General features: G+C 54.9%; 3 protein-coding genes across 8 annotated transcripts in view; 2 read left to right on the top strand and 1 right to left on the bottom strand.

The window, feature by feature from the left end:
- Positions 1-3656, top strand: part of LOC119103431 (putative vacuolar protein sorting-associated protein TDA6) — a 6406-nt gene extending 2750 nt beyond the window's left edge. For both annotated transcript variants that reach the window (XM_037226962.1, XM_037226961.1), the window contains exons 4-8: positions 1-9; positions 402-655; positions 1064-1204; positions 2243-2312; positions 2877-3656. The exon at positions 1-9 is cut by the window's left edge and continues 201 nt beyond it. In XM_037226962.1, the coding sequence (XP_037082857.1) occupies positions 1-9; positions 402-655; positions 1064-1204; positions 2243-2312; positions 2877-3163 (761 nt within the window). In that variant the 3' untranslated portion in view covers positions 3164-3656. The remainder of the gene's footprint in view (positions 10-401; positions 656-1063; positions 1205-2242; positions 2313-2876) is intronic.
- A 953-nt stretch (positions 3657-4609) lies between these two features.
- Positions 4610-8677, top strand: LOC119102381 (uncharacterized). Its single transcript, XM_037225751.1, has 2 exons — positions 4610-8014; positions 8249-8677. The coding sequence occupies exons 1-2, from the start codon at positions 4811-4813 to the stop codon at positions 8675-8677; spliced, it is 3633 nt and encodes a 1210-aa protein (XP_037081646.1). The 5' UTR covers positions 4610-4810.
- A 1750-nt stretch (positions 8678-10427) lies between these two features.
- On the bottom strand, positions 10428-14615 carry Pex11ab (peroxisomal biogenesis factor 11ab). Of its 5 annotated transcripts, none has more exons than XM_037226979.1 (5): positions 14413-14615; positions 13280-13374; positions 12473-12588; positions 11721-11934; positions 10428-11353 (listed from the first exon to the last, which is right to left on the bottom strand). In XM_037226979.1, the coding sequence occupies exons 2-5, from the start codon at positions 13333-13335 to the stop codon at positions 11041-11043; spliced, it is 699 nt and encodes a 232-aa protein (XP_037082874.1). In that variant the 5' UTR covers positions 13336-13374; positions 14413-14615; the 3' UTR covers positions 10428-11040. The 5 variants fall into 5 exon arrangements, with proteins under 5 accessions (XP_037082874.1, XP_037082876.1, XP_037082873.1 ...); XM_037226981.1 differs by having other exon boundaries at positions 13280-13369; positions 14463-14615; XM_037226978.1 differs by having other exon boundaries at positions 14463-14614.
- Positions 14616-14648: the final 33 nt, after the last annotated feature.

Here is a 14648-nt window from a genome sequence, read left to right as displayed (position 1 = left end):
TACCTCGAGGTAGCTCGCACATGTCCCACAGCATGCCGGGCACGTCTGCCGGCGGTGTGACGTTGGTTGGCTGTAGACTGGGCTGGACTGGACATTCATTGCACCGGCCGGGGCCTACGCACAATGCTCGTATAAACCGGTCACGATGAACATGCTGGTTAGGTTCCACGAGTCGACTCATCGGTGCTTTTCGTACATGCGTGGTATGTGAGCTAGTAAATGTTTGCCGCGTATGTTCAGTTCTACTCAGTCATGCAAAATAACGTAGGTTATTTGTGAGTTGGCTGAATTGGTTGCATCTCATAGACGTCAGGGTAGAGTGCACGTGTCTGAAACCGAACACCGTTCATCATCAGTACTGGAAAACATCCCACCGACCCGGGCCGCATCTCTGCCTCCAGACCTGGGCTCCGAGAACGTCCAGCCTCCGACACACCTGCGCGGCACCAGTCCCGCCTCTGGCAACGTGCCCGTGTACGTGTCGCTGACCCGGTGTGACCGCGAGGCGTCCGGGGCGGCCCGGCCGCGCGGCGCCCTGCCCAGCTTTGTCGCCACGTACTGGACCTTCCACCCGTTCAGCGAAGGCAAGAAGGCGGCCGGCCGCCTGCGCGGAAGCCACGTCGGCGACTGGGAGCACGTCAGCATCAAGGTCCAGGTGCGTCCATCCAGGTCCATCCAGGTCCAGGTGGGTCCAGGTGGGTGGGACGGTCCGGGGAGTGGGACAGGGCCGGAGGCGGGGACGTCCAACCAGCTGCCGCCGCAGCGTTTGGTCGGAGAGAACGTGAGAAACGAGACGGAGCCAGTAACGCAGAAGTGTGAGCCAAACCTGCTCCTAAGACGAAGTATTGTCGCGTGTCATGTGATTGACGTCAAGTCTTTGGAAAAATCGGAATAGCACTGTTCTCGCTTACTCTCTGTTCCCATAGTTACGCCCTGAAGTTTCGAGTTCGAGTGGGTTACGCGGAAGCCGAGCCAGAGACGGATGGTATCCCAACAGCCAGGCATCATCTCGCTGCAAGCGGTTGTCGTTGATGGCCTCAGCGACGTGTTTAACTGTGCGCAGGACGGTGCACTCGTCTCCATCTACCCGTCCGCTCACGACTTCGGGGCCTACTACACCTACAATCCGACGACGAGAGACTTTCGCCTCACGTCGCAGAACAACAGAGGCAGGTTTCCAGTCAGCCCAGAGTACGCGCCCATTGTAAGTGCCCTGACCCTTATCTGCACGTGCGGTTGCAGCTGACTGGAACGAAGATTGCCCTGAACCGGACGTCAAATGGCAGCTTCTTCAGTACACATTGACGTCACGACAGAACGTTTGGCTCAGCTGTTGTGCAGCACGACTAGTTGTGATGATGAGCTTGAGTTTGCTGCTCATCATCGTTGCCCACAGACAATTAGCGAGCAACGCGGCGGACAGTTTTAAACGTTTTAAGGCATGTGATCTCCTCCCGCCCGTACACCCGTGTGAAAATGAGCGCAGTTTACTCCAAAGCCGACGTGACCGTGCCAGCCGGCGAGACTGCAGGAAACCTGTGACCTCGGCGACCCGACCAGTTACCAGGCCTGTGACCAGAACAGTGACCAGAACACTGACCCGACCACAGTCACGGTACCGACTGTCGTCCCGAGCGCGAACTGCACTCAAGATAATCAGTGGCCGCTTCCTGTGGTTCTCCCGGAAAAATGGCGGCACGCTTTGTTCTGTCTAATGTTTATGATTATATCGTGTCTGTGTGCTTAGAGTTCACATGGTGAGCGTAAACCAGCCCATTTTAACATGGGCGTCGGTTGAAAGAAGATTTCAGTCAATCGTTTGAATGCATTATGAAAATATTTGACGATTCCAGCACTGCACATGACCATGAGCGCTTCGTGACCGTAGGGACTTGTAACCGTCGGGACTGCGGGAAGCCTGTGAATCCTCATAATTTGTTTCAACCAGTGCTTTACGTCTTCTTTTAACGAGTAACTCACAGTATATTGGAGGGCCGTTGTCTGGTTGCTTTCAGCCCAAGAACTCAGCTTCGCGTACATAACTTAGCGCACCAGAGTTACTTGAACGTAATCGTCTACAGCTTTGCTTGCGTAGTCTTCTATATGGAAAACAATAGCACTTCCGTAGTACTGACGTTGCACATAGAGCAACCGCATGTGATCAGTGAGCCAAAGATATATCCAGGTCCGACCACCGGGCCGTGCACCCTTGGCAATGGAAATGGCACCCAGTCTGTTTCAGCTGAAGGTGCGGGGCACTCACCCCGTGCTGTACGTCGCGAAAGGCTCTCACGGGCTTTGGCCGGACGCGGGTGAGCATGGATAGTGTGGGCTGCTGCTCTGATGCTTAGGGGTCTGGAAGTAATGCGCAACCATACGTTACTGATGTTTGGGGGTCTAAGAGTGACGAGCGACCACGCTTCAGAACTGAGAGGTGCTGTCCACGTCCCCCCCCCCCCCCCCCACATCGTTCCCATGAGGTACATCTGTGAGATGCAACCGTACAAAAGAGACAACTATGCGGTACGTCAAAAGCAATGACAGGGGGTGAATACGAGTCATCAAATGTCAGCTTCAGTAATAAAGCAATCCTTCCAGTTATCTGAAACATCAACCAGCGACAGAGGCCGCTACCACCAGGAGTTGATGTAGCCTGCCTTGAAAAGCATCCTCCTGATCCAAACGGCGAAGATCTCTGTTAGTTTCAGCTCAGCCTAGAAAGTCGGCCAAGTTCATGGGTTGCACAGAACTTCCGTGTAAAACCCAACGAGTCATCGTCCGGCTCAAAGGTCAATGGCTCGCCGCTGCCACCTGCCTGCCGCCTGGCTGCCGCCCCGGCTCGGTCTGACCTCTGCCCCCGTCTCCGCCTCCGGCAGGGGTGCAGGTGTTCAGCCGGCTGGCTCAGCTGTCGGACGTCACGGCGCCGGGCGTACCGTGGCGCACGTGGCGGCGGCTCGTGCTGCTACACCGGCAGCCGCCGCAGTGGCTCCAGTTTCTCGGTCGCTGGGGCAACCCGGCCGGCTGCTGGCACCTGTGGCGCTCGCTGTGCGCCAACAGTGGCGGGCCCACCGGCATCCCGCTCAAGGTGCCCGACTTCCAGTGTCCGACCAGCGGCGCCGGCCGCGCCCCGCGCTGGGGCCAGCTGCTGGCCAAGGGACGGTGAGCGGCCGCTGCTGGGGATGTGGAGCGAGCTGGAGACGCAGCTGCTGGATGGCAACGATGCCTGTGCCTCACGCTGAGTTCTCGGCCCAACTCTCTCAGCTGACTCCTGTGAGCGATCGGCCCACGCCCAGACGCGAATGCCTGTGCTTGGGGCCAAGTCGGAACCAGTGCTGAAAGCTCCGGGACGCCGGATATCGCGGTGCGGGGCACATCACTCGCGTCATCGCCAAAGAACCGTGCTCTGACTCGTAGCGACGAGTGACGCTGCGTCAGCGTGTAATGCTTCACAAGGCGTGATATTACGTCCATGTTACGTGTCAGGCAGGTTCTTCACGTACGGCAATGAGTCGTCAGCTGTGCGTACGTTGAGCCGTGGGCTACCACATGTGTGGAAGCTTTGTTCTAAGAAGAAACTGGTGTGCATTCAGTCCAGCAGTATTGTTTCCTCTGCAAACATGACTGTCTCATTTAGCAGATTATATCTTATGCGGGCACATGTCTTGCACATTCCGCCATGGCAGTCCTTCAATGTGTGGCCAGCCATGCGTGGTTGCAAAGCGTAGGCGCATTTGATAACCACCCGCGCATCATGGTGTGTTCTCATGCTGAAATTCCCATAGCTGGTTGTGACTGTCAAGTATACCCAGCGGTTTAAGGCTAGTTGCAACGACTTTACGGCAAGCGCATGCCATTCCGCATCATTACAAGATGACGATGAAATACCTTTACATCATCATCTATACCCTTTTTGCCATCATCTATACCTCATACCTTTACCTTTTTCGCCATCTTTCTCACGGATCTGTTCCCCGGAGTCCACATGGCGTCACACCAGATCGGAGCTGATGGCAGAGTGGGTGCGTGGACCTCGTTGGGCTTCGCTGCTCAGTTTAGCAGTATGACGAGGGACAGTCGATCGCGATTTCACCGGCACGTGATTTCAATTTGGTTGCTTGTTCTGTACAGTGGTGTTTGATGTGGTGGCTCCCTTCCGGCGCCACTGATGGCATGTATACCGGAAATAAGGAACAGAAGGTGCTTGTCTTCAGGGCTTGGGACTGAATTTAGTCAACAGAAATGTGCAAGAGAAGCCTGATTTCACGTGTTAAACACGAACGGACACAGAAATAAGGCGAAAAAATCGTTCTTTTTGCAATACGATATTTCTATGACATAAGCATGGGTTGTTTAATTTAATTCACAATAATTTTTAAGAGTGCTAAAAAAGCTATCCAAACCAAAACGAACCTACTTCAAGCTGTCAGAGCATCACACGTAAGTGAAGTTTGTCATCTTGTCCACATGTCCAGAACGCTCAAAAAAGTTAGGTTCTTATACCGAAAGATCACGTGGCAGCTGGTCATTTTTTATGCTTGAATTGGGTGTTTTATTCATGTTTCATCCGCGGTAATCTCTTAAAGCCCTTAGCATAGCCCTAGCTGGTCCATATACGGTCTCGGACATAATAAAGTATTGGCCGGGCATGGGCTTTAGTGGGCTTCGTCGGATTTTCATTGCTAGGGATACATAGTGGCACGTTCATTTGCCACAAGGTCTTACACTGTTTACGCGCTGTAATTTATGTCCCACTCTATGATTTTATTCGCAACGCGCAGTTGATAACAGAGCTCCTTGTAATCCGTTCAGCATGTCCCTCTCAAGCAAGCCGTCAAGCTCCGTCGAAGACGACTTGAGGGCCATGGTGGACTGCGATGAATCTGTGGATGACGACAGAACTCTGGGACCAAAGAAGGATGAAATTCTGAAAAGAGCACAGGACTGGCAAAGTGTGCCACCAGAGTTGGTAAGAACTTTCACCAAAGGTCGCAAGTCCGCCAGATGCCAACGGCGCGTCCCAAACGTATGGAGCTTCCCGAAAGCAGAGTGCTTACGCCATCAAACAGACAGCGCGACATGCCGATGCGGTGTCGGAAAGGGATTCACATTCTTCTTAGAAAACCTGGACAACAAGGAGTTCGCTTCCAATATAGATCCCGTCAACTTCTACGCTGACCCGAAGAAGCCACGAAATCCGGCAAAGAACATCGCCACGCTCATTCCCGCAGAGCTTCATGTTAAGAAGTACCAGCACACAGGCGGCCTGGAGTTGATCCAAGACGACTACACGGTCACCGCCGAGGACCACGCCGTCCATCAGACGAGCGTTCCCAGCCGGACGCCGGTGACCCGAGAGGAGGTCCTGCGGCTCAAAGACGTGTTCCGACGCCTGCTCCTCGAGGCCGGCATGGGAGAACACCTCTCCCAGACCGTTCTCGAGAAGAGAACCGACTCCGAGGTCGAGAAGCTTGTGGAGTTGGTGAGGGCGGAACAGGACGTTTACAACATCGTCTTCCACGAGATCATTCGCCAGGTCACGGTCGACTGCACGGAACGCGGGGAGATCTTGTCCGAACTAAGGGACTTCTACGCCAGATTGCTCAACCGGATACCCCAAATTGTCATGTCGATGCACGACGAGAACATCATACAGCGGTCCCTGGACAGACGACTCATGGAGGAGTTGCTGCACTTCAAGATTCGACTGGTGCAGGTGGTGCTCGGTCTGGACAATGTGCATCACATCTACGAGAAGACCAAGGGCAGAATGTGCACGGCCCAGGAGGAACTGAAGCATGCCCTCATTGAAGCGCAAAAGACTAGCGTGATTTCTGATCAGCTGCACGTCCTGTACAAGATGCAAAAAGAACGCCAGGAGCGTGAGGCCGCCTCCTACGAAATGCAGCGGGACTTTTGGAAAAACGCCAGCTGTGCGATCATCTCCAAGGTCGTCAACGTCTACAAACTTGGGCTGTTCCGGTTTCTGGCCACGGCCTTGGACACCTGGGCGCAATTGGGTCACAAGATCATGGAGGGGCGAGAGACCAAGGACAACGAGCAGCTCGAAGTAAACTTCTCCTTCCTGAAGGACTGGTCCGGCAAAGTCGACGACATCATGGCCTTCATGAACATCCGCGAGCAGCGGGTGTACAACTTTGCAGACAGCATGTGGCACAGCATGGATGAAGTGGCAAACCAGCTGAAGGCGGAAGTGAACCCCGACCCCGCAGAGTTTCTGGTCACTCCTTTCGAGGGTGGGAAGGCGGTGACGCTGCATAAGGCCCTGGTGCAGTGGAGCTCCAAGTTCACGGTCGACTTAGGCCAGGTTGATGACACCGTCGCCGGCGGCCCAAAGATCGAGAAGTATCTGGCGCGACTGGAGAGTGTTCGGGAGTCGTGGCGCTTCCACACCGAGTGTCACATCCTCCTGGCGATTCGCGACGACAACTTCCAGACCAAGGTGGGCGCCAACTTTCGCGAGCTGCTCGCCATGATGAAGGCGGCCCACCCACTGTTGGACGGGGCCTTCTACGCCGGCATCGACCCGGCCATCAACAAGACCGAGTTGGGCGTGCGCATGTGGGCCAAGCGCAACATCCGCGTTGGCGACCTCAGCCGCCTGCAGACGGACCTCGCCACGTGGTCCATGAGCCTGCAGCGCTCCTGCGACGCCAACGGCTACATGCTCTGGCAGAACAGCAATACCACGTACAATGTGGTGCGCGAGAAGCTAACGCAGCAGGTCGACCAGTACCGCGGCAGCGTCATCCAGTGCCTCACCGACTCGGTGCACGAGCGCAAGCTGGAGCTGGCCCTCATCCGCGACCTCGTGACGCAGTGGACTGTGGAGTGCCTAACGCTGGCGGCGCCGTACCACCCGACCGTGCCCGAGGAGGCGCGCCGTCTGATCGAGCAGACCGTGTCGGACGTGCGCGCGCTCGGCGTCCGTCAGCAGGAGATCAGCAGCCGACTGCGTACCGCCACCGACCACATGGAGCGCTCGTGGGAGATGGTGCAGCAGCAGGGCGGCTGCGCGTACGACAGCGCCGGCATCGACGCCGACACCCTGGCCGACATGTTCCGCGCCGAGTGCGACACCTGGTGCCAGCTGTCCGACACGTGCATGCAGAAGCTGAAGAGCGGGGAGATGTTCGAGTCGGACGTCACCACCAGGGACGTCGATGTCCAGACGGAGACGTCGGCGGTCGACCGGGCTACCATCACAGAACCGCTCTCCGAGTCAGTCAGCTGCGACTGGTCATGGCTCTCGGTCGGCGAAGGCGTCGAATACCCGTCCGGCTCTTCGCTCGCCATTCGGGATGAATCCAGCTGCGATGCCATGGCGCCCGCGCCCTCCCCGGCGGCGGACTCCGCCAGCGGGCGGATACCGCGCCTCTCGCTCGACACGTCCTGCGTGACGGGCTTCACAGCCGCGCCGCCGGCAGCGCGGAGGCGGCGGAGCTCCTTCGCGGCGGCGAGAGGCCGAAAAGCAAGTCTCGCGACGCCTAGCTCCTCCAAGCGCCTCAGTCTGGAGTCGGCAGTCGACGGGTCCCGTGCTCCAGTGGGCGGCGCTTCAGCCAGGCGACCCAGCGTCGGCTCGACAAGTGGCAGGTCTCGGGCCAAGCTCGCGCAGAGCTCCTCCAAACGTCTGAGTCCTCGCTCTTCGACCAGCAGGCGGTCGCAGGCAAGGCTAGCAGCCAGCTCTTCCAAACGCCTAAGCCCTCGCTCTTCGACCAGCGAGAGGTCACAGGCAAGGCTAGCAGCCAGCTCTTCCAAACGCCTAAGTCCTCGCTCCTCGACCAGCGAGCGGTCGGAGGCAAGGATAGCAGCCAGCTCTTCCAAACGCCTAAGCCCTCGCTCCTCGACCAGCGAGCGGTCGGAGGCAAGGATAGCAGCCAGCTCTTCCAAACGCCTAAGTCCCCGCTCCTCGACCAGCAGGCGGTCGCAGGCCAGACCGAGGCGCCGCTCGACCGCAGGCGGCAGCTCCCAGGGCCGACTGTCGCCCGGCTCCGCGGCCCGCCTGAGGCGCGGCTCCACCGCCGGCGGACGGTCGCCGGCGCGTCTCCCGCCCGGCTCGGCGTCGGCCCGCTCGCGCTCGCGGCGCCGCAGCTCGCCCCGCCGCGCGCGGCTGGCCGTGCCGCTGCCGGAGCCGCCGGAGCCGGAGCCGCCCGAGCCGCGGCCGCCCGGCGTGGACGTGGCCACGGCGGCCGATCTGCCGCCGCCGCCGCGGGCCCAGCACGCCGCGCAGACCACCTTCAGCGGCCAGCTGTTCAAGGTCACCTTCCCCGACTTCATGATCGAGATGTTCGCGCGCGAAATGCGCGAGTCCAACACCGGCGAGATGGTGGTGGCGACGGATGAGGAGCGCGAGCGCATGACAGCCCTGCAGCTACACATAGAGCAGGTGGCCGAGCTGCAGCAGCGGCTCGGCAAGCAACAGTGTCACGTGCAGAATCTGCAGGCGCATCTAGCCGGCGCCAAGGACGAGATTCAACAGCTGACGCACCAGCTCAACGCAGCCAGCATCAAGCTGCGCAACGCCAACGTCAAGCTGCAGCTGCTGGAGAATCGGAGTCCACCCCGGAGCTCCAGCAGCCACGAGCGAGCCGTCATCTGTGATATAGAGGTCGCGCTCACCCGACTCAAGGAGCAGGGCCCCACGCACAGCGCCGGCTGAACACCGCGAGCAGACGGACCTGATTTGAGTATGTCGTGTGCCTTACGCAGTACCTCTCGCTAACATGTGACTGATGTGCCGCTGATTCCCATATCACAGGCAGTCAAAGTCGTTTACGCCGCAAAAATGACAGGTACTCGACGTGTAGATGAGAAGCCGAGCTTCATTCAAGGGATCCGTGTCACGTCGTGCTGTGTATGGCGTATTGCTGTATGAATCAGAACAAGTACCAAGCATGGAAAACGACCGCCTGACCCTAAAACCAACTAGGGGTGCAAGTATGACCCGCCCGGAGATTGAATACCACGCTTTGGGGTGGGGGTCAATTGGAGGCCGCAAAAATTTCAGAAACCAGGAAAGCTGGAGACAAAATTTACAGATTGAATTGGCCTGTATGTGAAAATACTTGCGACAGTTTTTGAGGCTCATAGGTCATGACCTTAGGGTCAAACAGGGTCAAACAAGGTCAAACCCTAGATTGTTGTCCAAAATGTCTCCATACCACCTCATGCAACCGCCTTAAACACAGATGCCTGTTCCAAGCAAAAGGCCATGCGCCGATTTCAGGTCAGTGGCCTTGCTTGACATACAGAAGACCACGGTGACTGAAAACCTAGGAGATTGTTTTGATTTTGGGAATTGCGTAACCGTCGAGGATTACGCTAAGCAGTACGTTCACAAAAGCAAAATATTGATCTGGGCTATTTTAGGTCCGTGACCTCATATGACCTTAATGAAGTCTAAAAAACATCTGTTGTCATCCCTCTTACCGAGAAATTAGAAATGAACACCTGAAACTACCTCATAAAGCAAACTCTCCATGAAATTGTCGTTATCCTAAACCCAATTAGCTACTCGTGCAATTCAGCTGCCCACATGCCCAACAAATTACCTCAGAAATGCATGGCATCATCTAACACTCCACCGTCGCGTCATATTGAACGATTCGACAGGAATTGCCATTGCTGACAGACGATAGTGGTGACCTGCCTTAGGCCTGCCATATGCCAGCGACTTTACAAAGTATATCTAATTTGCATACCGAAAGATCTGCTATTCAACTGCCCACAGCTATGCAAAGTTCTGCGCGGCTTCCGCGCCAAACTTTTCTGCCGCGCCTTTCGAAAATCATTCTGAAAAACCTTTCGGGTTCAAATTGACCCCCCCCCCCCCACCCCCACTCCCACCCGAGCGCGCGTCAGCTTGAAGCGAGCTGTTCAACGCTACGTACCCCACAAGCTACATTCGCATCATTAACCAAAGAATGAACTTGCGATGATGTTATGCGTGCTGTGGAGGTAGACCGGTTCCATCTTCGGATTGCCTGAGCGGCATGGATGTATGGTAAGCGATCATGGCACGTGCACATCCACCTGGTTCAAAGCCTTGCCATGTGCGTTGGAGCTAAAGCGTCCCGGATTTGCATGGGTTACATGTGGAGACCTGTTGCCATGGGAATCACAATTCAGCTGCTTAAGGCACAGCTGGAAGTCCAATCGCGGTCGATGTTTTGCGCCGAGTGAGACCGCCTCTGCACACCACCCTGATTCTCGGGTGGAAGACGAAGGTCAGCATCTGTCCAGGTCAGTTGGGTGATTTGGTGCAGAACTGCTACGTAGCAAAGCACAAAGTCCAGCGTCCAAAAACAACAACGCCTGTAGCATCTCTCAGCTAGTCTTGCACGTGTCGGTTCAACCATCACTCGAGGCACGTCGCACGTCAGAATTACATTCCCACATTTTACGGCTGCTAATTATCATTAACTTAACATTTATTGAGCGAGCTGGTCACAATTATTGTACTAACACAGGAGTGCACGAGCTGAGACAGTACAATATGTTTTAATTTTTAACTGAGTGTTTCATGCCGCCTTAATGTCCACTCTCACCAGTCCTCACGGCTCACATGGATTATTCGCAATACGTTCACAAAAGACCGCTGTGCCCTTGCCATTCACGATAGCACTGATTCAAGGTCAAATACACCTGTAACCAAAATACAGAGCAAAATAATATGCGCGGTATGCCACGTAATGTATGCCATTAATTCCCAGCAACGTGATGCACAGATTTTCGCATGCGGTTCCGGACACCCCGGAGAACCGCACACTTCATAAACCACCATTCTTCCCAACTCACGCTGCAGTAGCTTCAAGCTTATGATGCCCACGTGACACTTGATATCAATGTGATCCTGAAGCGCAAACCCTTTCTATAAAACCCACGCTACATACCATCGAATAAACACGTGAGGAGTAGGTTCCAATCACTCGCCACCTCTATAGAACCCATGTAAACTCGTCCACATGCAGCGCAGCAGGGCAGGAGCTGGCGGAGACCGCCCTCAGGCACTGCGCCGCTCACTCAGCTGGGCCGCAGCACGAGGCGAGGGTCGAGCACGGTCCAGAGGGCCAGGCCGCTGGAGGCGACGCCGCAGAGGCCGACGGCGGCCGGCGAGAGCGGCAGGTACCCGAGCGCGGCCAGCGGCAGCACCATCTCGCACGCGTTCTTGAGCGTGTCGACGGCCAGGTCGCGGTGCCGGTCGAGCAGCAGCAGCAGCGGCCGGCCGCCGACCGGCGGCAGCAGGCGGCGCCGCTCGAACGGCAGCCCGTGCTCGGCGTACCCCTCGGCCGCCCGCCACAGGTCGTACGCGTCCCGACACAGAGCCATCGTCACACTGCAACGACACCACACCGGCGTCGGCAGCGCTTCACGTGCGGCACGCGGCCGGCGACTCTGGGCGCGAGGCGGCGCGTCCCAAGCGCTGAACGGTAAACGGAGACAGCTTGTACCTCGATTTCACAGGACCGTGTCGCGGTAGATGCGTAACCAATCTCCAATTAGGGTCCAAATGACCCTTGTTTGCCCACAAGATGCTGTCACATCTCATCACTTTCATCCCTCCTGAACCTCCCTGAAGAACCTATGCGCACAAACCCAGCGCAATGCCCGTGGAACACCCTGACGGGATCAGGGTGCCGCGCTCAGCGAGCCGACAAGGGCAACACGCGCTCGACACCCGCCAGGCCGTGAGCGCGCCTCACCTGTACAGCCAGCAGCGGTAGTAGACCTGCTCCCACTTGCGCACGTTAATGCGCACGAGCCGGGCACGGCTAAGCCAGAGCAGGTGGTCGGCCAGCAGGAAGAGTGACTGTGCGATGCGGCCGAGCGTCAGCGTCAGCCGGTACACAGGGTCCAAGAGGCGCAGCGTGCGCGCCGTGCCGCGTAGCACCTCGGCGCTCTTGCCCAGCCGAAGCACTGACGGGCGGGACAGCGGTGAGCGACGCTGCGGTGTGGCGCGAGCTCGGCGCCTCTCCGGCGCGGAGCAGACGGCCCACGTGGCACGTGGACAGAGTCTGACAGGATGGGGTACAGGTGGACGCTAGCGGGGGTGGCGGGGATCAGGTACATGTCCGGTTAGGTAGGGTAGATTAGATCAGAACGATCACATCAAGTATGATGTGCCTGGTCTGTCATCCGTTTAACGTTTTTTATGGTCGTTGAATGGGCTCCAAAATACGAATCCCTGGAGCAGTGAGCACTCTACTGCGATAGAAATAAAATATGTCGGTAGAGTACAGGCGACTTGGCTCCCTGGTACAAGACACCCGAGTACAAGCCAATGACTTACACTTACCCTTTGTAATGACAGCCCTATTCAAAATGCACTGAAATAAAATAACTTGTACATACCAAAACGAACCCCTTCCTCGACATGGTGAATATCAATCAAACTTCTCTTTGATCAAGTAAACCCATCACTAAACAGCTTTGGTGAATAGAGAAAAAATCTTACATTTCCTGAATGAGCTGATGTTGTTTTCCAGCTCTTTCCATTTGTTAATAGGACCAGTGCCCCCATCTTGCCGCTGGATGTAGTGATTCACAACTTTCAGAGTATACTGCAGAACTCTGAAAATATACACATTAATACAATTGCAACATGCCACACGAATGGCAAGCATGTGAGGGACATGGCATCCGTTGATGATGGTGCTGGTGACTGTTTAAACTGTCATACAGTTTGTATTGATTGAAAGAAGATGTCATTCAGCCACAGTTGCCACCACATCTACCAGCCACTGGCCGAGCATGGACTGCCTGCCATAGGTCAGCACTACAAGATCGGTGAGCAAAATATTGAGGAGCTTTTGTGGGCAGCCCCCATCAGCCACAGTCACGCGTGCTCTGTGTTGCCCACATACGAATTGCACGCGGTCACGCGGTTGGAGGGAATCAAAGGGCTAGCACATCACTGAAGGACAAAATATCGCGGGACAATCATAACTCTGGAGTGGGTTGCTTCCGTCGGGCTGTACGTCGGGCCTTTGTCAGGTTGCTTCCGTTGAGCTGTACGTCGGGCCTTTGTCGGGTTGCCTCCGTCGAGCTGTATGTCAGGCGTATGTCGGGTTGCTTCTGTCGAGCTGTACGTCGGGCCTTTGTCGGGTTGTTTCCGTCGAGCTGTACGTCGGGCGTATGTCGGGTTGCTTCTGTCGAGCTGCACGTCGAACCTTTGTCGGGTTGCTTCCGTCGAGCTGTACGTCGGGCATATGTCGGATTAATTCTGTCGAGCTGTATGTTGGGTGTATGTCGGGTTACTTACCTCAGGAGCTTATCCTTTCCAACTGTACTGCCATTCAGTTTGACCCAGGTATCCATTAGCTTTGTGGGTAAACTTTCTCACTGACTGAAGCTGCTCTGCAAAGATAAAATGTGTGGTTAAGTTTTCTCCTGGGTCCTTGGCTCACTGAGGCAAAAATTTGAAACACAAAGCACAAAATGTGATTAAGCTGTGAATAACTGATTAGCACAAAGCCACAGTCAAGACTATATGCAACCAGACTTTTGGCCTCCCTACAGCCTATATGTCCATGTGTCTATGTGCTTGCATCTTAAAGCCAGAATCCTGTTCCTGGCATTTACTCCACACTGATGGCATGCTGGTGGAATGAGCCACGCCCTTCCGATAGGCCTGACCGTTTATGCAGTTCCATGGCAAGCATTTATGCACAATACTGACATACCAGGAAACAGCAACTCTGAGTGATACATTAACCTATCAGCAGTATGTATTCAAGTTGATCTTCAAAGTCCCATCTCCCAACACTGCAAAAAATACATGTTTTGCCATAAATCCAAGACCTGGGTTTGACTCCATCACCACAGATTTCAGAGCACTTCAAACCAATGATTCAAGGAATCAATGTGTTGCCTACATAACTGAAGGTAATAATAAATACAAACACAAATAAATGCAAAATAATTTCAAAATTTGGCACACTTTGGCTGGGCCTGAGCTTGGTACATACATGAGGCTTAGTGCACAAACACTATGTAGGTATAGAACACAGAGGAAAATTCTTGCAGGCTGCCCTTCTGGGGTTAACACATCTATCATAACACAATTTGTCTTTCATACACATTACTTTCCCACATCAAAGGGCATTCATCAGATGTCAACTTTCCCATGACTCATTATGAAGATAGCATGCAAAGCAAGTAAATGGTAGGTTCAAATTCACCAAAAAGATGATAAACACACTCAATCATTTCAATATTTACGTGGTGCACCAAGCAAGAGGCATACACAGGCACCTAGGCACCACCGCGATGACATAAAATTCAGCATTGCAGGTTGTCTAAGTAACTTCATTGCGCTTTCTATCTCACTTCTACAAAGTCTTAACTTCAGCCCCATAGTCTATAGTCCTAGACAAAATCTGCCTTATTGCCCACTTAAGCTTGATTAACGGTGCCTCGGGCAATCTCCATCATTATCGTCTCACGTAAATTGCAGTGCGGACCATCACCACGGCCCTTCCCATTACTGGCATCAAGGCGAATCTATATGGCCTTCATTACTGTTATGAAACATGTGCGCCATTGATGTCTAAGATGCTGTTTTGAGTGAACAGCACTAATTTTGAGCCTGCTTATCGCCCATTCTCCAACGGCTAAATCCAATTTTTATA

This window comes from Pollicipes pollicipes, unplaced genomic scaffold (assembly GCF_011947565.3).
Source record: "Pollicipes pollicipes isolate AB1234 unplaced genomic scaffold, Ppol_2.1 Scaffold_5724;HRSCAF=6776_pilon_pilon_pilon, whole genome shotgun sequence".
In the NCBI taxonomy this organism is placed as follows: domain Eukaryota; kingdom Metazoa; phylum Arthropoda; class Thecostraca; order Pollicipedomorpha; family Pollicipedidae; genus Pollicipes; species Pollicipes pollicipes.
The sequence above is the reverse complement of the archived record's forward strand: the minus strand, read 5'-3'. Positions and strand labels throughout refer to the sequence as shown.

What these genes read in the sequence shown, in the direction of transcription:
- Pex11ab (XM_037226979.1), bottom strand. Translation starts at nt 13,335, where the DNA reads ATGGATACCTGGGTCAAACTGAATGGCAGTACAGTTGGAAAGGATAAG. An exon ending in CATCAGCTCATTCAGGAAAT is followed by an intron (nt 11,935 to 12,472) that starts GTAAGATTTTTT and finishes CCCGCCCGTCAG; the next exon opens with TGCTTCGGCTGGGCAAGAGC. An exon ending in TACCGCTGCTGGCTGTACAG is followed by an intron (nt 11,354 to 11,720) that starts GTGAGGCGCGCT and finishes GTGTCGTTGCAG; the next exon opens with TGTGACGATGGCTCTGTGTC.
- LOC119102381 (XM_037225751.1), top strand. Translation starts at nt 4,811, where the DNA reads ATGTCCCTCTCAAGCAAGCCGTCAAGCTCCGTCGAAGACGACTTGAGG. An exon ending in GACTGTCGCCCGGCTCCGCG is followed by an intron (nt 8,015 to 8,248) that starts GCCCGCCTGAGG and finishes CACGCCGCGCAG; the next exon opens with ACCACCTTCAGCGGCCAGCT.